Source organism: Diplotaxodon limnothrissa, linkage group LG9 (assembly GCF_057381915.1).
Source record: "Diplotaxodon limnothrissa isolate DT_005_m linkage group LG9, D_limnothrissa_male_GT1.1, whole genome shotgun sequence".
Lineage (NCBI taxonomy): Eukaryota > Metazoa > Chordata > Actinopteri > Cichliformes > Cichlidae > Diplotaxodon > Diplotaxodon limnothrissa.
Window position 1 is genome coordinate 31,793,073 of NC_140604.1, and position 23,865 is coordinate 31,816,937.

The 23,865-nt window shown below is 41.3% G+C and overlaps 1 protein-coding gene across 1 annotated transcript in view; it reads left to right on the plus strand.

Annotated features, from left to right (window-relative positions):
* The window catches only part of LOC146625874 (uncharacterized), a 49,201-nt gene that overhangs the window by 10,520 nt on the left and 14,816 nt on the right, over positions 1–23,865 (plus strand). The window contains exons 3-4 of the mRNA XM_085363008.1: positions 667–682; positions 14,773–15,069. Coding sequence (XP_085219134.1) covers positions 667–682; positions 14,773–15,069 — 313 coding nt within the window. The remainder of the gene's footprint in view (positions 1–666; positions 683–14,772; positions 15,070–23,865) is intronic.

Consider the following 23,865-nt stretch of genomic DNA (forward strand, 5'->3'; position numbering starts at 1 on the left):
CCGCTCCATCTCAGCGTTTAATCCAAAAGCTAAAGAGTCTGCGGGGTCCATGTTCTGGTCGTGATCTTCTGTCAGGTTAAGGCTGTGTGCAGGTAGGAGTGGAAGTAGAAGGACCCAAAGTGCAGACACTCGGAGGCAGAAAATGGCTCAAAACTCAGCTTTTATTGCTGGATGGCAAAAAGTAGTGATGGCCCGCTTGAAGCTGACGCTCCGGAGCGTGTGTCGAAAAAAACAACACACTGGTTCAGAAGCACTGTGTCGAGGCTTGCTTCGTTTGGCAAAAGTCACGTGACCAGTGACGTCTGAAGCTTCATTACGCACGTAACTGCTTCGGTACCTGATTCAAACGGATATAAGGAAGTGAATCATCCACGGGATTCGTGGAGTGTGTTGATGGTGACAGATAGCGACGAGGTGATCATTCCACTGACAGATATGGAGCCAGCGAGGAAGAGAGGACATTCTGGCGTGTGGGAATATTTTGAGTTGATTTTGCTCAATTCATTTTATCTGCCGAAGTGAAAAACTTGAAATGTCCAAAATCATGTTTTCATAATGTAAATATCATTACAGCATATGACTTTAGGAACACTTCCATGTGAATTAAAGCTGATGAAGACTACAAAAATGTATTTGACACTATACGTACATTACATTGCTACACAGTTTAGAAAATCATTTTGTTTATTGTTTTTAGGTGATAGTCTGCAGGACCCAGGAATACCTGCATATCTACCAGCTTGCAGTGTGGTTCCTGCACTCCACAGCCTCTTCTGTTCCATGCAAGTGGATTTTCTCCAGGGCAGTAGAAACTATTTCTAAGAAAAGAAACAGACTCAGCCAGCGCACAGTAACACTAATCCTCTTTTTAAATGTAAATAACAAAAGGGCTACCTGACATAGAGCATGTTTTTACTTTGCAAGTTCTTGATTAGGGGTGGGTTTTGATTATCGCTTTTCTGATTACAATCCATGCTAAATTGAATAAAGTGATATTGATTCATTAAAATCCCGTGTCGATTTGTAAATTAACGTTATTATGCCTGAAACGCCAGCATCTCAGGTTAAACCTCACAACATGTCGTCAAACACCATGCAGCTAAAACAGTAACTGGGAGCAGGTTTACGGATTCTGCATACAAACGTGAACACAGAGCGCGGACCCGACGCGTCAGAATCAGATTTTGGTGTGTCGTTGGGTCCGCGCTGTGTTTGCCTCTTTTTTCCCCGCTGGCTTCTGCAGCTGCAGGTTTCATAACTCTCTGTTTACATCTCTAATTAAGTCTCACATGTGTCAGCTTTCTTTTAATAGATACGAAATTATGGATATATACTGTTAAATGATCAGAATTGTAATATTTCTGACTGAGGCAAAACTTTCCAGATTCCAATCAAATTGAATCGGATCCTGTATCGAATCAAAATGATTCTACAAATCAGTGACGATGCAGCCGTACTCAGCCCCCTAAGCATTTTCCCTTTCCAGTTCACAATCAATCCCACCCCTAGGTCAAAAATATGTATAGGAATTGGCCTAATCTAATATTTTGTATGAACCTGTCCAGCTGTCCAGTGATTAAACGACAAGTAGATGGAGGCAGGACTTCACAGCAGGGGCATACTCCATAATGTGCTGTGCATTATCATATGTATATTATATATATTGCTCACTTATTGTATTTACCAACATCAAGGAGTTATGAGCAAAGAAAGGCCACACCATAGTGCATGTTTAAATAGGGAAAGTTTATTGATCAAAATGTATTACGCAGATACGCATTACATTTTTTTCAGCCCCCCAATCGAGAAAACAAAACCAATTACATGTTCAAAGCAACGGAACGGTGGCCCAATATCAGAGAGAACTCCACTCTTGAGTGAGCAGTGATAATTGAGCAGTCCGTTTTATTTTGCAGATTCAAGCTGCTCTTCAAAATTTTCACCACCAGATGTCACCGGAGAGGACTGTGTTGAAAAGCTTCGAGTAATGAACCGTTTTTCAATACAAGCTTCAGTGCTTCGGAAAGCTTCATTTGGCCATCACTAGCAAAAAGTAACAGAAATCCAAAATCCAAATAAACTTACATGACCAGGCAAACGGAACACACAGCATAAATGAGAGTAGATCACGACACAGACACAAAGAAACACGGGGCTTAAATACACAAAGGGAGCAATCAGGGAATGGGTAACAGGAGGGAAACACAGCTGGGGCAAATCAGGCCTAACGAGCCAAGGGGAAGCAAAACCAGACACATTAACATCAGACATGGACTTTCAAAGTAAAACAGGAAACATAACACAGACTCACAGGCAGGCACTATAACAAAGGGAACAAAGACGTGGGACTAGGGTAGACACAGACACTGACTGGATGTGGGGATACAGCAGACAGGGGAGACAGCAACTATGGAACACAGACAGAAAACCAGAACACTAAAACTCTAACCAAACCCCACCCAGAGAACCTAAACTAAGAATGATCCTAAAACCCATAAAGCAAAGCTAGAAAATAATGAAATAACAAAATCAAAGAACCAAAAACACAAAACACTGGGTCAACGACCCAGGGACCCTAACAATTTGCCATCATACGGTGATTGTCTAGCAGTATTTGGATTTTACAGACGGAGGGGCAGCAGCCGCAAGTCAGCGCTTTTTGAATGGCTGAAATCCAAACTGTCCAAAAGAAAATTATCTGAAGAGGATGGCAGTAGCACACGGCAAAAAGAACATTTCCAAACAACCCATAAAAGAAATGCTCTGAAGAGAAATAGAAAAATAGAAATAGGATGGATGCATTATGATGAAGACACTGAGGTTTTCAAGCAGGTTAGAGCTAGACGAGGAGGAGGAACAAGAAAAACAGACATTTGCAAGGATGCCAAGAAAAAGGACATATTACAGGTTGCAACAGGCCTGTTCTTTCCAGATGGAGAAAATCATTCAGGGGCCCTTAAGAGCTGGTTTTCACTTCATGACGAGGAAGTGGTTCGGTGTTAATGCTTGGAGGTCATTTGTGTCCTGTGATAGCTTTTCTGATGGTGCATTAATGCATGAGTCAGTATCTAAAAAGTAATCCCCTTCGAGGTGCACGGCTCTGCTTGTTATGCAAGTGAACGCTACTACATACCGTTTTACAATACTGCGCCCTCTTTTCACAACAAGTGGACCAAAATAATCTAGACCAACGTTTCTGAAAGGTTGCAGATCTGGAACCACTCTTTCCTCTGGCAGGTCTGCCATCTGTTGTTGGCTGGGTTTTCCTCCATTCAGTTTACAGAATAAACATTTTGCACAGCTTAAACTCCATTTGTTATCCGAAACTTTCTTTCTAAAACAATATCTGGGAAACATGCTCTTTGGCCAGTCTTCTCGAGAATCTCATTTGCCTTTGTTCTCTATTTTTCTCTCAGTTTAAATGAAAAAGTTTGAATCAGAAGTTTAATGTTAGCTGGCATTATTAACTCCTGCAAATACTGCAGTTCCTCCATAGCATTGCAACACTCCTGAATATATAGTCAAGTCCAGTCAAGTCAAATTTATTTATATAGCACATGGAAAACAGCAACTGTTGACCAAGGTGATGGACATTTAAGATCATAAAAAGAGATAAAAGAGATAAAAGAGATAAAACATAAGAAGACATGAAAGAATCATAAAATTAGAAGATTTGAGTAAGAAGTAAGATAAAAGTAGTACAAATTCATCCTGATTTAAAAGCCAAGGAATATAAGTGGATTTTTTAGACGGGTTTTGAAAGTGTCCAATGTTGGAGAGGTCTTTGTGTGACAGTTTGTTCCACAATTTAAGAGCAGTCACAGCAAAGGCCCGGTCTCCTCTGTCTTTAACCTGGACCTCGGGACAGCTGAGAGCATCCACAGACCTCAGTGATCTTACAGGAGTGTACCAATTTAGAAGATCAGAAAGGTTGTTTTTTCCTGCCTTGCTTTGTATCATTGTTTGTAGCTCAACCTCACGTGTCTGAATTTATTTGTTTTTTCATTGACACACTGTATTAACACAAGATTCCTGAAATCATACAAAAGACTACCCTAGTAGTATTTTTTTACTGTAAAAACCACAGACATGTTAAATAAATTATTTTATAATTTGAAATGGTAAATGGACTGGTTCTTATATAGTGCTTTTCTACTCTTCTGAGCACTCAAAGCGCTTTACACAACTTGTGCATTCACCCATTCGCACAAGCACATTGTTCTAGTTGCTTTCTAAGTAACATTCACACACAAGGATATTTGGCATGCAGACTGGGGAAAGCCAGGAATCGAACCACCAACCTTCCGATCAGTAGATGACCTGCTCTACCACCTGAACTACAGCCACTCACATGCAAACCTACAGCCACCTACAGCCATGCAAATATAAATTGTGTATTTTGAAAACTTATGCACACATTGTGTAAATATATACAATTATTTATCAAAAAATGGAGCCAATACACCAGGGTTTCTTTGTTTTTGCTTTTGTTTTGTTTTTTGGCCACAACTAAGGACCTTACACACCTGCAGCTGATCTGACTTGTCAGGGGAGTAACATAGGAGTGTAGCTTAGAGCTCCTCGACGCTGGATCGTTGAGTTACACTCCATAGTTAGTGTGTGTCTAAGTGTAGTGTCATGCTGGTCATGTATGCCCGCGGGAGTTAGTGTTTCCCTGTAGGAGGAGCGTGGACGAAAAAGGAAAGAACACACAGGGAGTTTGGGAAGACGAGAGCAGAGAGCACGAACGTTTGGGTGAAGACATGACATGGGAGTCTAGTGAGCTCACAGGGATTTGTGTTCTTGGTATTTGCTCCACTGTATATAAAATGCACTCATCAAAGAGTCCAGCATTTGGGTCCTTCTTCCCCACAGTTGGCCAGCGCTAACCATGAGAAATTATGGTAAATTGCCACATGGGAAGGACAATGTATCAAAAGGAGGGATTTCAGGTTTACTCTATAACTATCTGGTGATTTTTCTACAGTTTTCTACAATTTTCAGTGATTTTTCTATGATTTGTGTGACTAACAGTTAATGTACAGGTATTAAACCCCTACAGGTGCTATTAGATAAGTTGTTGATAACCTACAAGTTCACTGAACAGAAAGTGGAATGCTGATTGATGATGATTGATATATTTTCAAAACGGTTAGAAGTTTTACCTTCAAGTAAGGAAATACAGGTGCAGTATCCAGAGTATTGCTGGGAGAAATCATCCCAAGGGTGGAAGCTCCAGACTGAAACTGGGTGCTGATCAGAAATCTTCAGAGAGCGGGAAGCAGGGACCAGTCCAGGCACAGCCGACAGCCCAGACAGCGGTCAAGGGCCCGAGTCATGTCATTTGGGGTCCTGCTGCTCATCACAAGAAGATTCCAGAGCACACAGAAAAAACCGCAAAGGTTAAGAAAGATCCCTGCGTTAAGACGCTGAGGAAGACAACAAGGGTGTACAACGTGCTCTGCCCTTTCAACCCACAGCTGCATTAGAACGAGAGAGTGAGGGGTGAAAAAGCGCCCTCCTCCAACAAGAGTGTGCCAAGCACCAACTTAGTGACGTGCAGGTTGAGGCTCTGTGTCACTGATGAGGGATCAGCGATGGAACGCAGACAACACCTGATAAAACCGCCAGGCAGTTTTGCCTGAAAAGTTCAGTGTGTGTTCAATAAGGTGGTTATTGGTGTGACTTTTTAATTGCGTCACAAAATATTTAAATTTACATGACTCTCCAATTATCAAAAAAACAGGAAAGGTGTATATGAATTGCTTGGTTTCAAACTTTTCTCTAGTTCTGATGTGATTAAAAATAATATGCAAATTTCACAGCCATTTGACTAACAATGACTTGTGCACGCTCTGCATGGCAGGTAGACTGCTTTGTGGGCTGTGCATTAGATCCTAAATACCACAGTAAATATATCAACAGCAGTTTGTTAAACTGTAGCTCCTTTGACATAGCTAATTTGTCCTGACACATTATCTGACACCCTAAATAGGATTTTGGGGTCATTACACTTTATTAAGGGATTTTACGAGACCTGAAACATGCTTTGAGGATCTCGAGAATGAACTTGTTCTTTCAGAGCTAAATGTGACTGATTGTTTGGAGCACTGACTAGTTAGAATCTAGATCTATCAAACTACTGTAAACCTTAGATCAGAAGTGTTTGATGTATGGTGGTTGTTAGAGTGGGGGGGGGGGGGGGGGGGGGGGGTATTATTTGATTCTTATTTAAAGTATTAGATAAAGCTGTTTTGTTATATACATAATGCGAATGTGCTCATAACTGAGTCGGCGCTCCGTATTTTGAGAGTTAAGAGCTTCATTCAGTGTTACTGTCTGTATTGATATATTGCAGGATGACGTAGAGTGCAGAAGGTTTTTTTTGCAGCATGCTTACACATACACATGATGTACACGAGACAAGGTCAGGACGCGGACAGAAGAGGATTAACTAAAGAGTTCAAGCTCTCATTTAGCAGGTGAACAACTAAAGCTCTTTCATATTTCCACGTGTAATCTGTTGTTTTAAAATTTTTTCCTTATTATTATTACTAATATTTTGCATATAAATTTCAGATGAAGAAGAGACGATAGTGAGAGTAAGGATGACCACTAAGTGTAAAATTGTACCTCTAACACTGTAATGATGCACATAATGAACCTCTCTGAGTATTCATTGTTGTTGATGTTACTTGGTGTTGAAGTAAAACTCTTTTAGTGATTTTTGTATGATAAACAATAATAAAAGTGATGTAATGGGAAAATGATCGTTAATCCTCACATTTAGATTTTGTGTTTAGAATCGCACTGTATGATTTTTGTATAACCTTTGCCTGCTTAAGAAAGTGTACTTTATTGGTCCCCGTGGGGAAAATCCCTCTCTGCATTTAACCCATTCACTCATTCATGAAGCAGTGGGCAGCCACTGGGCGCCCGGGGAGCAGTGTGTAGGGACGGTACCTTGCTCAGGGGTACCTCAGGGTAGCTGTTGAGGGGAATCGAACCCCCGACCTTCCGATCACAGGGGTACCACTCTACCTACTGAGCTATCCCTGCCCAGCGATGAAGCAAGTATGTGTGCAGACTTTATTTACAAAATTCAAAGACAGACTGCAGCCATGACAAACAGGCAGCGTGATGCCATTTTGCCAGTCATTGGCATCACTCTGTGAGTCATGAGAGCGACTCATTCATGAAAATCAAAACCGCCATCTTTGAAACCTAGCAGTTTCAACCATATTGCTATAATGACTCCACCCACATTAGTTGGTAGTTAATTATAATGGAAAATGACCAAAACTGAGTAGGTACTAGTGTACCTACATGTATACATGCTTCCCCCAGGTAGTATCATTAGAAGACATAGCATACATTTTCACTGCTATGCTGATGACACCCAGCTCTATCAATCAATGAAGCCAGGTAACACACACCATTTAGTTAGACTGCAGGAATGTCTTAAAGACATAAAGACCTGGATGGCCGCTAACTTTCTGCTTGTTAATTCAGAACAAACTGAGGTCCTGAAAATCTTAGAAATATGGTATCTAACCAGATTCTGTAAGGAGTAATTTTTGACCAAGACATGTCCTTCAATGTACATATTAAACAAATACGTAAGACTGCTTTCTTCCATTTTCACGACATCTCTAAAATTAGAAATATCCTGTCTCAGGGTGACGCTGAAAAACTAGTTCACGCATTTATTTCTTCCGGGCTGGACTTACTATCAGGATGTCCTTAAAACCCCCTAAAAAGCCTTCAGTTAATCCAAAATGCTGCAGCAAGAGTACAGACAGGGACTAGAAAGAGAGAGCATATTTCTCCTGTTTTGGCTTCCTGTTAAATCCAGAATTGAATTCAAAATCCTGCTCCTCACATACAAGGTCTTAAATAATCAGGCCCCATCTTATCTTAATGACCTTGTAGTACCATATCACCCTATTAGAGCACTTCGCTCTCGCTCTGCAGGCCTACTTGTTGTTCCTAGAGTATTTTTAAAGTAGAATGGAAGGGAGAGCCTTCAGTTTTCAGACTAGAGATAGTCTTGATATGCTAGATAACATGCTTTCTTCCATCTTTAAACAACTTGTGTAATTGCTAAAATATATTTGTTTGTAGCCACAACTTCATTTCCCTAAAGGTTTAAAAAAAAAACACTCCTGCATGTTTTTAGTAATAAAATCCTTCATTACTTTCATAAATTATAACACTGCTCATGTCATGTCATCAGAGGCATCCTGGATTTATGCCATTAAAGTCACCAGTTATCTTGATCTTAATGAGGACTCATGTCATGATTTACAGTCGGTATCTTTGTCATGTTTTAGCTTTATTGTTTTTGCAACTGACCTGTAATGTTGTAAAGTATAGGAAAGTAAAATTTAATTTATAGCACCTTTCAAGATAAAAATCACAAAGTGCTTCACAGAAGCAGAAATGGACATACAACCTCAAACAAAATCAACCAAAAGCAAGTATAAACAGATACATTTTTAACTGCTTTTTAAAAGAAATGACTGAGTCCACAGATCTCAAACTCAAAGGGAGCGAGTTCCAGTGTCTGGGAGCCACTGATACAAACGCTCAGTCACCTTTTGTTTTTAAACTTGTATGCTGGACAACCAGCAAGCCCTGATCACGAGACCTCAGGGACCTGCTGGGGCGATAAGGAAGAAGAAGATAACTGATGTAAGTTAGAGCTACACCGTGCCAGGCCCTATAGGTCATGATTATAATCAGTACCAGTACCAGTAACAATGATTTATCTTTACTTTATTTTATTTTTTGCGGGGGAGATGAATACCCAAAAAGAAAATCACACATGGTATGTTAGTGGCCAGAAAGGCAATTTAATGACCAAATAACCATTGAAATGACCACTAAAATGATCAAAATTTATATTCCAGTGTGTGCTTCTGTGTGTATGCTCATTAGCAGCATGATGTGCTAACCACAGTAGAGTGGTTTTTGTACACTTTCTACACCTGGTGCATGGGGCTGCTGTTCCAATCCTGGTGGTGCGCCTTTTGCACCTTCTTCTCATTTCGTTGGTGGAGTGTGGATCACACTCTGGTTCAGACTACTGTATCTTGAGATCAATGGCAGAAGTGGCTGAGAATCAGGGACAAGTGTGTCTTGCAGTTGTTGAGGTCACCAGCATGTGTCCCAGCTCTCCCAGGATCACTCTTCATTTGTAGGCTGTAGAGGACTCCCCCACTTCAGTGAAGTTGTTTCCAGCTGGACAAAGGCATTGTATCCCAAGACATCCGACATCCAGGAGATTGGAGAAAAGAGCCATCAGCCATCAGTTAGTTTTCCTTCTACAACTCGAGGTGCCAACATCCTCTCTAAGTTATCCAATGTGTATTTGTGCCTATTGTAATCCAGGATTGCTTCTTGCTTTCACGCATCCTTTATTCCCCATCACTGACTGGTTCCTTGTGTGCTGCTGTCAAAAGAAGCACATTCCTCCGTTGCTTTGGCATGTGGGATATCGCCGTGGCAGTTTCGGTGAAGCCAAAGACAGACAACAAAATCTTCCTCTGTTGCAACTGGAGGAGCTGGGGAGGAAGCTCTGGGTTGTTTCCCCTGTGCCAGTTTTCATATAAAGAGTTCCTCTTCCAAAGTGACCGAAGTAAAGACATTGTCCTCAGAGCTCCTCCGTCAGTTGGAGTCTGAACCCTATGCCATTTGTTACTTCCTGAGAACTTCCAGTGTTGTCATCCAACATGCTATGTATTGGTTTCTTCTGGTGTAGTCTCCACTTCATCTATAATCCTCCAATCCTTGCACCTTCGCCCCCTGTGCAGGTTTGTGAGGGTGCACAGCAGCTAAATCTCCTTTATTATAAAAAGTTCAAAAGTAGATCTCAGGTGATCCACTCAGTCACCGGCTCCTCGGTCTCAGAAAATGCCCCTATGTTCTTTTCCATCAGCTGCTCAGCCTCCACCTCCATGCCCCCCAACACCAATCCTCCCCCAAAGAAGAGGATTCGGGCACTGGCTAGTACTCATCATCAGTGGTGAATGATGCAGTCAGCCTCTTTGCAGATTCTCCCCTCATCTTCTGGAGAGGAAGTTTCTTCATCTTGGGCAGATGTCTTTTCTTCAAGGGCAGAGGACTGCTTGCTGTCCTTGCTCTCTGACCAGCTCATATAGGCAGTGCTTGAAGCAGTGATGACCTTCTTGCTGTATTGTCAGAATAAATGATCTGGAAGCTGTTAGGCTTACAAAAAGTGTTTGCTGTCATTTGCGCTGCAGCTGCACATTTGAACTCTGTAAAATGTCCTGTGATTGTTGTTTTTTGAGAGTTAATATTTTGGGTACGGTCTCCTTTTTTGAAAAATACACAAGTAGAAGTGCTTTTAGCATGTGCTTCGAAGCTAGGTTTGACTGGGATCCTCAAAGCTCAATACCCTGCACCTAGAAGTAAAAGAAGAAGAAGGGCGGAGCAAAGTGTGGACGCTTCAAGAGAGGTGTTTGCGCAAAAGGAGCTGGATTTTCATTCAAAGCGAATAAAGTAGTACCAACGTTTGGATCGATATCTGCATCGATCTGCCCACCCTTGTCTCCTGCATCGTAGCTGAGATCAGCGTGAACCACGTGGGTCTCTGCTCCCTAATCTGTTTCCTGTGTTTGGAAAGAGTTCCAGCTTCATCGCGATTCAGCTTCATGCATGATTCAAAGGAGAGGAGGAGAGATGAGAAGCACAAGAAGGAGAGGAAAAGAGAGGAGGTGGTCATATCTAGAATAAGATTTGGATATACTGGTTTGAACTCTACACTATTCATGACAGGGAAATATAATACAGGTAAATGTGATTCCTGTGGAGAAGAGGAAACTATAGAACATGATATATTATACGGATCCAAAAACTCAGTAACATAAAAATGGAACTGGATCTTATTGATTTACTGCAAAAAGACTCAAGAAGTGAAAGTGATCAGGCCTTATTCCAGGTTTTAAAAGAGAGTAAACTGTTGCTAGTCGACGTTTCAATTCAATCTCCATACCAGTTGGTGGCGGTAATGCACCATTTTGTTATTTGCCAACCATATAAAGAAGAAGAAGCATGCTCGGTGGTGACATGCCGTGCGCAGTTTGCACAGACGGAGCTACTTTTTCATCCAAAGCGAGTAAAGTAGTGAACTTAGAGGAGAAAACAAACCAAAGTATCGATCATATACCACTACCAACGTTTGGATCGATATCTGCATCGATCTGCCCACCCTTGTCTCCTGGATCGTAGCTGAGATCAGCGTGAACCACGTGGGTCTCTGCTCCCTGATCTGTTTCCTGTGTTTGGAAAGAGTTGCAGCTTCATCGCGGAGTTTCTCTCGGTTTGTGGGCTCATCTAAAGGTAAGCACCGAGCTAACTTTACTGTGAGTTCAGTTCATGTTGAGTTTAGCTCCTGAATGAGGTCTTCTGCTGCTCTCCTCGGTGTCTGTTCACAGTTTATTGTGAACACGTTGAGAGAAGAGTGAGAGAGTGTTTGGAGAAAAACACCAACTAATCATTAGCTCAGCATGCTGGGAGAAGTTGGAGCAGAAAAGTCTTTTCATTGTCCCTGCAGCTGTTTTTCTGCCTGCACCAAACCTCTACAACCTCATTTCTATTTGAAGTGATAACAGGAAATGGATGAGAGCGATCTGCTGCAGTATCAGGGTCACAATAAACTTTATTGTCCAGCTGCTGTGGATGAACACATGAGAGGAAGTGAACTCCTACAAAGTCTCATTTTAATGAGTCTGGCTGCTGTAAAGTGATGCACAGGAAGATGTTAACAAAACCTAATGAAACAGAGATGAAAGTAAACAGTGTTCATATTTGAAAGCACAGAGAATAAAAATATATTGTGGTGGTTAATTTCTCCCAATTCTTGGGCTGAAGGAAGGACAATACTCGGTGTATAAATGCTCAATCAACAATTACTTCATTTCATACAATTCAACACCTTTGAGCACAAACCATCCGGATGGGGAGACATCAAATCTCCAACTGGTGGAGGGTTACTCAAGCTCTTATAGCCTCTAGTGGCCCCCACCGAGTCGTAAAAGAATGTAAAAATGTCTTCCTGTGTCAAACACAGCTGCAGTCAAAGCAGGAAGGAAAGCACTGAAACCACTGATCAAAGCTCATTAATCAAAGACCGCTGATCAGTGGCGATGATTACCGTTCACAGTGAGTGAGTCACTGCAATCACAGCATTTGATCAATGAGCTTTAATCATTGGTTGTCGGGGAGTGGTGGAGGTGGTGGGACTGGGGGGCTGAAGGAGTTGAAAGTGTGGGGTGGGGGAGTAAGAGGTCTGTCCCTGTTTGTGGAAACCACAGGAGGAGCTGTTCAGGCTGTTGCTGGGTGTGAATTGTTGATGGAGTCTTTAAACTTGTAGTTGCTGTTTTCCAGACTGAAGCAGAGTCGTTAGCTGAAAACTGGTTTTAGAGCTTCATTCAGGACACCTTCTCAGGCTCTTACAGCCTTACCTGTATCATAACAAAGTGTATAAACCCCAATCCACCTTTAACATGGTCCTTCTCCCAAACCTTCAAATAGGACTTTCTGGCCCTGTCATAGTAAAGGGCTGCTTAGAATATTAGAGCCAATGTCACAAAGTTCCTCCTGAAGTATAAGTGAGTGAGAGAGTTTCCTCACTTTGCAGCACAACACGTCTCACAAGATTTCTACAAGCAATCAGAGTGAAATTTGTACTTTGTGTTGTCAGATGAACATATGAGACACTTTGACTCTTCAGTGCAGTGTGGAGCCTAACAAAGATCTGTTTTGTGTCCCAGCTGATCAGCAGGAGGAGAAGAGTCTGACGGAGCAGCAGAGGAACATTTTCAGCCATCTGGACTCAGCTGAGTCACTACAGAGGAAACAATGAGCTCAACACAGAAGGTGAGGAAAATATCACAGTTTCACCAAATACTCAGTCACGTCTAAAACTCTCATCCTCCCAACCTGTTATATGACTGTGTTGTATATTATGTTGTTTTTTAGACTATTATGTTTACAAACATTATTAAGTCACAAGCAAAGAAAGACTACACCACAGCACATGTGTAAGGCTTATTCATCGAAATTATTTATTAATCAAATGGACATAACATTTTGTTCTTCACCCCAAAAATACACATTCAAAGCATCACAACAGCAGCCCGAATGAAGGAAAATGAAGGAAAATAAAACATATGTGTATTTTCTGTTGCCTACACTGTAGAGGGTGACTTTGCCTCTAAACAGGAACATGAGCAGGGAAGAGGTTAAAGTGGGATTGAGCAGGTGGGAACCCTAAAATCAGCTGTAGTGGCTCAGCGTGGGGAAAAGAATCACAGCTCACAATAATTTCTGTTGAGAGCTCCAGTAGATTTTCTTAAAGTACAGGCTGTGATCAGCTGACCTGCTGCTCTCTGTGGATGTACACAACTGATTTCAACCAGATGTCAGCAGATGTTTCATGAGCTGTCCTGGCTGGTTTCCATCCTCTACACTGACAGTACACTGTCTTTATATTAGACACTATACTGTTGGTATGAAGGTGGAACTCAGTGAATGGATGTCAGCATCATGAGCTTCAGTTTAAATGAATCTCTGCTACACTTGATGTAATCTAACTGTGACATGAGCACCACAGTCACTGTGCACCAGTCACACACTGTTCTTTACTTTAAATCCATCACAGTTCAGCAAACGAACCTGTTTATCCTGCACTAACCTGCAGAGGATCTTCATGCAGTCTTTAAATAACACAGTTAATCTGCCTCAGATTGTTTTGCAGCATCTTTCACAACCTGAAAAAACACAATGTCACATGTACAGACCCAATATCTGATTTCAACACATGAGGACTTACATGTAAGCTTTAATCTCCAGTTGATCAAATCCCACTGAGCAGTCCTTCCCTTTAAATCTAACCTCTCTTCTTCCTCTCCTGTCCTGTGTGTCTTATCTTTCTCCATCTCTGAGTGAAGTTAGCTCTCTTTCTTTTCTCTCCCTGTGATGTACAGCAGCTGGACCTTTAGCCAGCAACACACTGTGAGACAAACTGCACACAAACAGTTTGTGTGTTTGCTGATGTTTGTTGATAGAAACGCTGCATTTGAAATTACCAGTTTGTTCAGGTGCTGTGCAAAAAAGGAAGAAGAACAACGTCTCACTTTAACTCCTGACTATGACTCACAGTTTTGCCTCTTTCATCTCTTTTTATGTTTCATACCCTGGTGATTAGTACACGATCAGGATTATTTCATGTGTTACTTTTTAGGTTCATATTGGTTTGATGTTTGATGCCCTTAGTGATGAAATGACTCCTCTCAAATTTCTCAAACCAAAAGCAAAAAATCTGTTTTGTAAATACAATGAGTAGAAAGTCCTTTTTTTCTGTGGGGAGTAAAAGTAAGGAAAAAAAGGAAAAATATTTTAGAGTGTTTGAACAGTCATGAATTATTTTTAACACCAGGTTGGATGTAATGTGTTAGAACTACCAGCAGGTGGGGATAAGAGACCTTTAAGGTGCTTGGTGCCACACTCCACCTTCAGGTTTAAAACTAGTGTTAATGGAGGGAGTTTGAAGGTTGAGTTTGTTCCACGACTGCATTTCACTCACTGCCTCTGTTTGTATCTCTGTCACTGCAGGACCAACATGGAGCGAGAAGTCAGCGCTCTCAGGAGGCCGACAAACCTCAACCAAGAAAGAGAGAGAAAACATACACCTGTGACGAGTGTGGGAAGGATTTTACTTGGAAGTATGAACTAAAACAGCATCAGGTCATCCACACTGGAGAGAGACAATTCAGCTGTGACTTGTGTGGAAAGTCTTTTTTCTGGAAGAGTGCTCTAAAAAGACACCAACTCATCCACACTGGAGTTAAAGTGTACTGCTGTGATCAGTGTGGCAAACAGTTTATAAACAACACATTGTTACAACGCCACATGTTTACCCACACTGAGGGGAGACCTTACAAATGCGACCTGTGTGAGAAGTCTTTTAAAGCTCCACGTTACCTGAGAGAACACCAACAGATCCACACCAGAAAGAGACTCTACAAGTGCAGTTACTGTGAGGTATGTATTTATATTTGTATTTTGTCATTTTAGCCTGACTGTTTGGAACAACTCTGCTCATTAAACTGTGTTAGCATGTTAGCAATTCTACTGCATGGAAAAGCAGCTCTGAGTGATTATTCAGATTTTCATGTCAGTTTTGATTTTTGTTTACAGGATCATGAAAAACTAAAAGTGCTGAAAATTAATATGATGGTGTTATTTAATGTTCAGGCAGTTTCCTGGTATATAATGACATTGTTATTATTTCCACATAAATGGCCTTTTGTTTACAGAGCCTGATTCCTCTGTTAGGAGTACATGGAATAAAATAAAACACTAATGAAAATAAGTACAAAACCAAACATTCAGTAATCTTCTATTATGGTTAACAAAGTTGTGTTGTTACATAATAGTATTGTAGTATAGTAGCAGTGTTAAAATACTCATTTAATATTATAATTGCAGTGTCATGGGGGTAGTAGTATTTTTCTTGTGTCCCATTCAGCTGAGTGTTATAACTACACAGTTAGTGTTATTAATGCAGTATTAAATTAGTATTATTGCAGTGTTACATTAGTAGTTTTGCACTGTGTTGGTACCCTGCAGATATTAGGATAGTAGTACTTTAGTGCAAGTCAGATGTTATTGTAACATATTAGTAGTATCAGTATTAATGTAGTATTATGGTGGTAGTATTGTAGTTTTTACAGCCCACTAAACTGAGTGTGTTAACTGAAACAGTCAAATGTAATTGGACGTCTGCAGAGATGCTCTTTATTTCAGGCGACGTTCAGGATAAAAATGTTGAAGGACTAACTTACACTGTGTCTTTGTTTAGAAGCAGAGCGACACAGATGGATCCAGTTCTCAACCCTGTCATCACTGTGGTGGTGGGAAAGAGTTTCATTGTGACCTTTGTGGAAAAACTTTCAGCCATAGAAAAAGCCTAAAAACACATCAACGTGAACACACTGGAGACAAACTGGAACACTGCAAAGAATGTGGGCGAAGTTTCACCACATCAAGTAGATTAAAACAACATGAACTGATTCACAGTGGGGTTAAAGAGCACCTCTGTGATCAGTGTGGGTCATCCTTCACCACTGCAGATGGGCTTAAAACACACAAACGAGTCCACACAGGAGAGAAACCATACAAGTGCAGACACTGTGACAAAAGCTTTTCACGCTCATGTCATTGTAACAAGCATGAACGTACACACATGGAAGGAAACTACAGCTGTGACCAGTGTGACAAGAGCTTCAGGAATCTCAGTTCATACACCGAACACAAACGATCCCACGTTACTAAAAAACTGTTTCACTGTTACCAATGTCCCAAAACATTCACTAAATTATCTGCTCTGTGCAAACATCACCTTGATCACTCAGGGCTGAAATCACTCCCATCACAGTGAATCTGCAGAGACAGAAAGATCCTCTTCTGCTTTCAGGGTCAGACTCAAAACTCCTGAGATCAGGCTCCACAGAGTTCAGATGGAATCTCCTGTAAAGATCTGATGAGGCAACTATGAATGAAAATGGTTCCCTAGTTCCATTTTAAGCTTTCTAAACTGTTCTGCTTCAGTGTTCATGTTGAGTGGTTTGCTTTGCTTCAGCAGTTGGATGAAAAAATCTGTTGTCATGTTATCAGTGACCTCCTGACCCAGTATGAACCTTCCAGATCCCTCAGGTCATCTGGATCCGGTCTTTTATCAGTTCCCAGAGTCAGAACCAGATACGGAGAAGCTGCATTCAGCTTTTATGCTCCATATATCTGGAACAAACTCCCAGAAAGCCTCACATCAGCTGAAACACTGAGTTTATTTAAATCCAGGTTGAAGATTCACCTGTTCTCAGCTGCATTTGAATAAAACACCAAATCCACACTTTTAAGCTTAAATTTCAAAACTTACATTTTAACTACTGATTTTATCTACTGTTCTGATTTTATCTACTGTTTTTTAATCCATTTTAAATCATGCTTTTCATTTTATTTCATTTTTTTTAATGTCTCTGTAAAGCACTTTGAATCACCTTGTTGTTGAATTGTGCTATATAAATAATCTTACCTTATCAAGTTTTTATTGAATGTATTTTGAACGTGAAGTCTTGAAAATGTTAAATAAACATTTAAAATGTTAAACAAAGAAATAGTTTGAGCTGTGATTTCGCTTCCTGTTTTTCAGAGTAAAGACTGAAGTGACAAATGGAAACATGTTTACAGTCACAGTCAGATGAACTGTTTTCAGTGGCACAGATGGAGGTTTATCAGAGGAGGAGACTTGGCTGTTCTCCACTCACACTGAACAGTAGTGATGGGCAGATGAAGCTTCATGAAGCACTGAAGCTTTTCATCCAATTGGTTCACCCCAGCACAAAGCTTCTTGAAGCTTCATTTGCTCTAGTAGGACACCTACTGGACATAAAAATATTAGTTGGCAAGAATTTGAAGTGTGGCCTTTTGCACACAGTCAACAACAAAAGGAGTGTGTAAAACATCTATATTGTAGTGATGGCAGCATACTGTGTATATTTATACTGGCAGTATGGAAAATGATCATTTGGAAATGCTTAAAATGGAAATGATCATTTACTGTGAGGTGAGGACAGTGGTTGTGCTTTTGTAACGTTGAGGTATGGACAGCTACACACTGAGGCCTCAGTCCTGCCTGTTCACATTTTATTCTGTAAAAACTAAATTTTTTTATGACCTTTTTGGTGGGGAGAACATAGCTGGGATTTAATGATTTAACAAATCTTTTAAATCCTTTGTCCTCCACAATGCTAAATGGCTGGGAGTCCTCGATCACCATGCTGACCAGGTCTTCATCTATTTGAGATTGTTCTCCTGAGGAAAGACAATAAAGACAAAGCACAAATATAAATATCACACACGTAACTTATTACAGTTGTATAATATTGTTATATCATTTAGTAACATTACTGCATGCTATATTATCATGGCATTTGATGGCTCACCTCTTGCTTCTCAATCGGTGTTCCCCTTATTCTCAGGCAAAGCTCTGTAGTGCCTAAGCATGGATGAGGTGTTGTTGTTATATCCCAGCTCCCTGGCACATAGCAAACACTTCACCTTGTACAAAAGTAAAGACAGCTTAACATATATTGTATTGCACCATCAGTATTATGAAAATACATCTTCTGTAGAAATTTACATACCTTGTTGGGAGGAATAAGATCAAAATGTTACCACACAGGGGAGGACATCCTCCTCTTCTTAGCTGGCTCCATTCTCTCCTGACTTTCTCTCCTCACTCTCATAAACCTCCAAACTGTCTCCAAACTCTCACTAACCGCAACTCTCCATCAAACACCCACATTTTTGAATGAAGTCTGAGGGGTTTATATCGCTGTCATATCTCGCGGCAAAGTTCGAACCACTTCATGAACCAGTCACGTGGTACAGCCGGGCAGCGAGGCTTCGGACGTCATCATTTTCAGCTCCTCCCATAAATGAAGCGAGCCTCGATATGCGCATCGCGGAAACGCCCCCTCCATTACTCGACACAAGCTTCGAAGCCTCGATACAGAACGTCACATCACTACTGAACAGGGTTCCTGCAACTTACAGTAGGGCAAAAAAAGTATTTAGTCAGCCACCGATTGTGCAAGTTCCCCCACTTAAAATGATGACAGCGGTCAGTAATTTGCACCAGAGGTACACTTCAACTGTGAGAGACAGAATGTGAAAAAAAAATCCATGAATCCACATGGTAGGATTTGTAAAGAATTTATTCGTAAATTAGGGTGGAAAATAAGTATTTGGTCACCTCAAACAAGGAAAATCTCTGGCTCTCACAGACCTGTAACGTCTTCTGTAAGAAGCTTTTCTGTCCCCCACTCGTTACCTGTATGAATGGCACCTATTTGAACTCATCATCTGTATAAAAGACACCTGTCCACAGCCTCAAACAGTCAGACTCCAAACTCCGCCATGGCCAAGAACAAAGAGCTTTCGAAGGACACCAGGAAAAGTATTGTAGACCTGCACCAGACTGGGAAGAGTGAATCTACAATAGGCAAGCAGCTTGGTGTGAAAAAATCAACTGTGGGAGCAATCATCAGAAAATGGAAGACATACAAGACCACTGATAATCTCCCTCGATCTGGGGCTCCACGCAAGATCTCATCCCGTGGGGTCAAAATGATCATGAGAACGGTGAGCAAAGATCCCAGAACCACACGGGGGGACCTGGTGAATGACCTGCAGAGAGCTGGGACCAAAGTAACAAAGGTCACCATCAGTAACACACTACAACGGCAGGGAATCAAATCCCGCAGTGCCAGACGTGTTCCGCTGCTGAAGCCAGTGCATGTCCAGGCCCATCTGAAGTTTGCCAGAGAGCACATGGATGATACAGCAGAGGATTGGGAGAATGTCATGTGGTCAGATGAAACCAAAGGAGAAATTTTTGGTATAAACTCAACTCGTCGTGTTTGGAGGAAGACGAATACTGAGTTGCATCCCAAGAACACCATACCTACTGTGAAGCATGGGGGTGGAAACATCATGCTATGGGGCTGTTTTTCTGCCAAGGGGACAGGACGACTGATCCGTGTTAAGGACGGAATGAATGGGGCCATGTATCGTGAGATTTTGAGCCAAAACCTCCTTCCATCAGTGAGAACTTTGAAGATGAAACGAGGCTGGGTCTTCCAACATGACAATGATCCAAAACACACCGCCCGGGCAACAAAGGAGCATTTGAAAGTCCTGGAGTGGCCTAGCCAGTCTCCAGACCTCAACCCCATAGAAAATCTGTGGCGGGGGTTGAAAGTCCGTGTTGCTCGGCGACAGCCCCAAAACATCACTGCTCTCGAGAAGATCTGCATGGAGGAATGGGCCAAAATACTTTTTTCACATTCTGTCTCTCACAGTTGAAGTGTACCTCTGGTGCAAATTACTGACCTCTGTCATCATTTTAGGTGGGGGAACTTGCACAATCGGTGGCTGACTAAATACTTTTTTGCCCCACTGTATTAAAAATCTGACCTGAAATGTAAGAAAAATAAAATATTCAAAACCTTTTTTTCCTAATCTTTTTATTTAGTGTTAGACAATAAAACATAAAAGGTAATGCACATACACACCCAACACATACACAAAACTCGTTTGGCTCTCGGTGAAGGCGGTCGCACTTTTTCTCCTCTCCTCTCCCTTATCTTCCCTGCTTAGCTTCTTATGTCCTTTTCTTGTCTGGTGTTTTTACTTTTCCCTGGAACACTCTCTCACAGTCTGTTTCTAAACTCAAGGCTGGAGCTGAACAACAACACTCTGATAATGGACTGTGTTTAGACTGTTCTTCCCATTCCATGCAAGGCCACCTGGGTTGTCTGGTAGACTGTTTACTTAGCCTAGCAGGGTGAAGGACACTATCTTAGCTGAACTCTGGACATGCACACACATACATATACACTGATGAGCACACACTCATCCCCCCTCCCTTTCCAAATGCCTTCAATGCTTGTTCCCTCCTGGGGAACACGGCCAGCGGTGAGCCCGCGCTGGAATGGTAGCACTGGGCAGGATGGCTGCTGTGTTTGCTTCGGATTACTCCTCACCCCCTACCCAACCCTGTGGCTTGTCACGTGTTCCATAATGTTGTGCTGTGGACATTTATGTGCTTTTCTGTGCAGAGGATTTTTTTGTTTCCTGTTCTCATGCTGTCCTCCCAGGAGCCCAGCATGAGTAGAGGTCTCTGTTTTTCCTCTTATACCCTCCCATTGTAGTGTATATTTCAGTGTTTTTTCTGTAACGCTACCGATCTCCAACCTGTATCCCTATGTGATGGGGGGGGGGTCTCATTTCACTGCAGGGCAACCTGCACATGTCGAATTGATTGATTGATCGACTGACAATGAAAAAAAACTAAAGCAGACAAACTTTCAGTAAGTCACATAGTTAATCCCTCATATAACGGCTACACATACGTATATATATATGGAAGCCGGTTTCCGCCACTAAATAAAAACCAAAAAAATAGTATCCATAACTCAAAATTTCGAGTTACTTTTCTCAAAATTTCGAGTTACTTTTCTCAAAATTTCAAGTTACTTTTCTCAAAATTTCGAGTTAGCTCTGCCAATCAAAAATCTACGTGAATGAGGTCGCTTCCTTGTTACCCGGAAGCATATGGCGCAGAGGAACGCGCACTCAAAAATGGATCCCAACAAATTGGTGCTTTCGCGAGTACGTTTGCTGATAGTAACACCATGTGATTCAGCTAATAACACAGGGATTTTATCATTTGTGAAGCCAGGCTGAAAACACTCAGCAATCTGTGCATTCACGACTGGATGTAATACCGGTAGCTTAGCTGTAGCATTTGTAGCTGAGGGCTTCAGCTTCCGGGTAACAAGGAAATGACGTCATTCACGTAGATTACTGATTGGCAGCGCTAACTCGAAATTTTGAGTTACTTTTCTCAAATTTTTGAGTTAATAAATCAAACGGGTGCGCACTCAAAACTAGATTGTGTCGTGAGCTACTGTATAACAACAAATGGCGCCAGGCTCTTCAGCTTTGAATACCTTCCTACAAATGATAACTGGATAAAAGGTATACAAAACAGTGTGACAGCGATTGTTACATACAAAGTTGAATAGAATGCAATGTGAAGGTTAACCAAAGGTACCTATAAGGTTTCTGTTACACGCTAATGACACCTGTTACGTCTGATGAAACAGACGTTTTGCTGAAAGCATACGTAATAAGTGTACAGCACTATATAAAACAAAACCACAAATCACCCAAAACAGGGAATATGACTGAAAACTATATAAATAAGGAACAAAACCAATAAAAATGTAACCAGGCAAATGGGAAAAGGTGGGATTGACTGTATTGTGATGCTGATTGTAGTTACAGTGCAAATGGACACTTAAAAATGCCATTCCCACTTCCCCACCATAGTCAGAGCTCATAATGTAGGTAGGCACAGATACTTTGATGATAACATGGTGGCTTTATAATAGGTAATTTTAATTTACATCCTTCCTTACAGCATGGGAGACTTGACTGAATTCTTGAAACAAAGAGAAGTCTCTGAGGAATTTATACAGACCTTGGAGAATGAGAAGGTACTTAATTCCAACAAGATACTGGTTGAAATGCAACTTTTCCTCATTGTTCTTAAGTTAAAAATAGGATTGTATTTTCAAGGCTGGTTGTTTTAATAAATTAAATTATTTTTCCATCTTTAGATTGATGCCAGTGTCATAAGTCTAATGACAGATGAGGAGCTGAAGACTTATTTGCCATCATACGGTGATTGTCTAGCAGTATTTGGATTTTACAGACGGAGGGGCAGCAGCCGCAAGTCAGCGCTTTTTGAATGGCTGAAATCCAAACTGTCCAAAAGAAAATTATCTGAAGATGATGGCAGTAGCACATGGCAAAAAGAACATTTCCAAACAACCCATAAAAGAAATGCTCTGAAGAGAAATAGAAAAATAGAAATAGGATGGATGCATTATGATGAAGACACTGAGGTTTTCAAGCAGGTTAGAGCTAGATGAGGAGGAGGAACAAGAAAAATAGACATTTGCAAGGATGCCAAGAAAAAGGACATATTACAGGTTGCAACAGGCCTGTTCTTTCCAGATGGAGAAAATCATTCAGGGGCCCTTAAGAGCTGGTTTTCACTTCATGACGAGGAAGTGGTTCGGTGTTAATGCTTGGAGGTCATTTGTGTCCTGTGATAGCTTTTCTGATGGTGCAATAAAGCATGAGTCAGTATCTAAAAAGTAATCCCCTTCGAGGTGCACGGCTCTGCTTGTTATGCAAGTGAACGCTACTACATACCGTTTTACAATACTGCGCCCTCTTTTCACAACAAGTGGACCAAAATAATCTAGACCAACGTTTCTGAAAGGTTGCAGATCTGGAACCACTCTTTCCTCTGGCAGGTCTGCCATCTGTTGTTGGCTGGGTTTTCCTCCATTCAGTTTACAGAATAAACATTTTGCACAGCTTAAACTCCATTTGTTATCCGAAACTTTCTTTCTAAAACAATATCTAGGAAACATGCTCTTTGGCCAGTCTTCTTGAGAATCTCATTTGCCTTTGTTCTCTATTTTTATCTCAGTTTAAATGGTAAATGGCCTGCATTTGTATAGCGCTTTTCTAGTCCATAGGACCCCAAAGCGCTTTACACTACATTCAGTCATTCACCCATTCACACACACATTCACACACTGGCGATGGAAAGCTACATTGTAGCCACAGCTGCCCTGGGGCGCACTGACAGAGGCGAGGCTGCCGGACACAGGCGCCACCGGGCCCTCTGACCACCACCAGTAGGCAAACATGGGGTTAGTATCTTGCCCAAGGATATTTGGCATGCAAAAGTTTGAATCAGAAATTTAATGTTAGCTGGCATGATTAACTCCTGCAAATACTGCAGTTCCTCCATAGCATTGCAACACTCCTGAATATATAGTCAAGTCCAGTCAAGTCAAATTTATTTATATAGCACATGGAAAACAGCAACTGTTGACCAAGGTGATGGACATTTAAGATCATAAAAAGAGATAAAAGAGATAAAAGAGATAAAACATAAGAAGACATGAAAGAATCATAAAATTAGAAGATTTGAGTAAGAAGTAAGATAAAAGTAGTACAAACTCATCCTGATTTAAAAGCCAAGGAATATAAGTGGATTTTTTAGACGGGTTTTGAAAGTGTCCAATGTTGGAGAGGTCTTTGTGTGACAGTTTGTTCCACAATTTAAGAGCAGTCACAGCAAAGGCCCGGTCTCCTCTGTGTTTAACCTGGACCTCGGGACAGCTG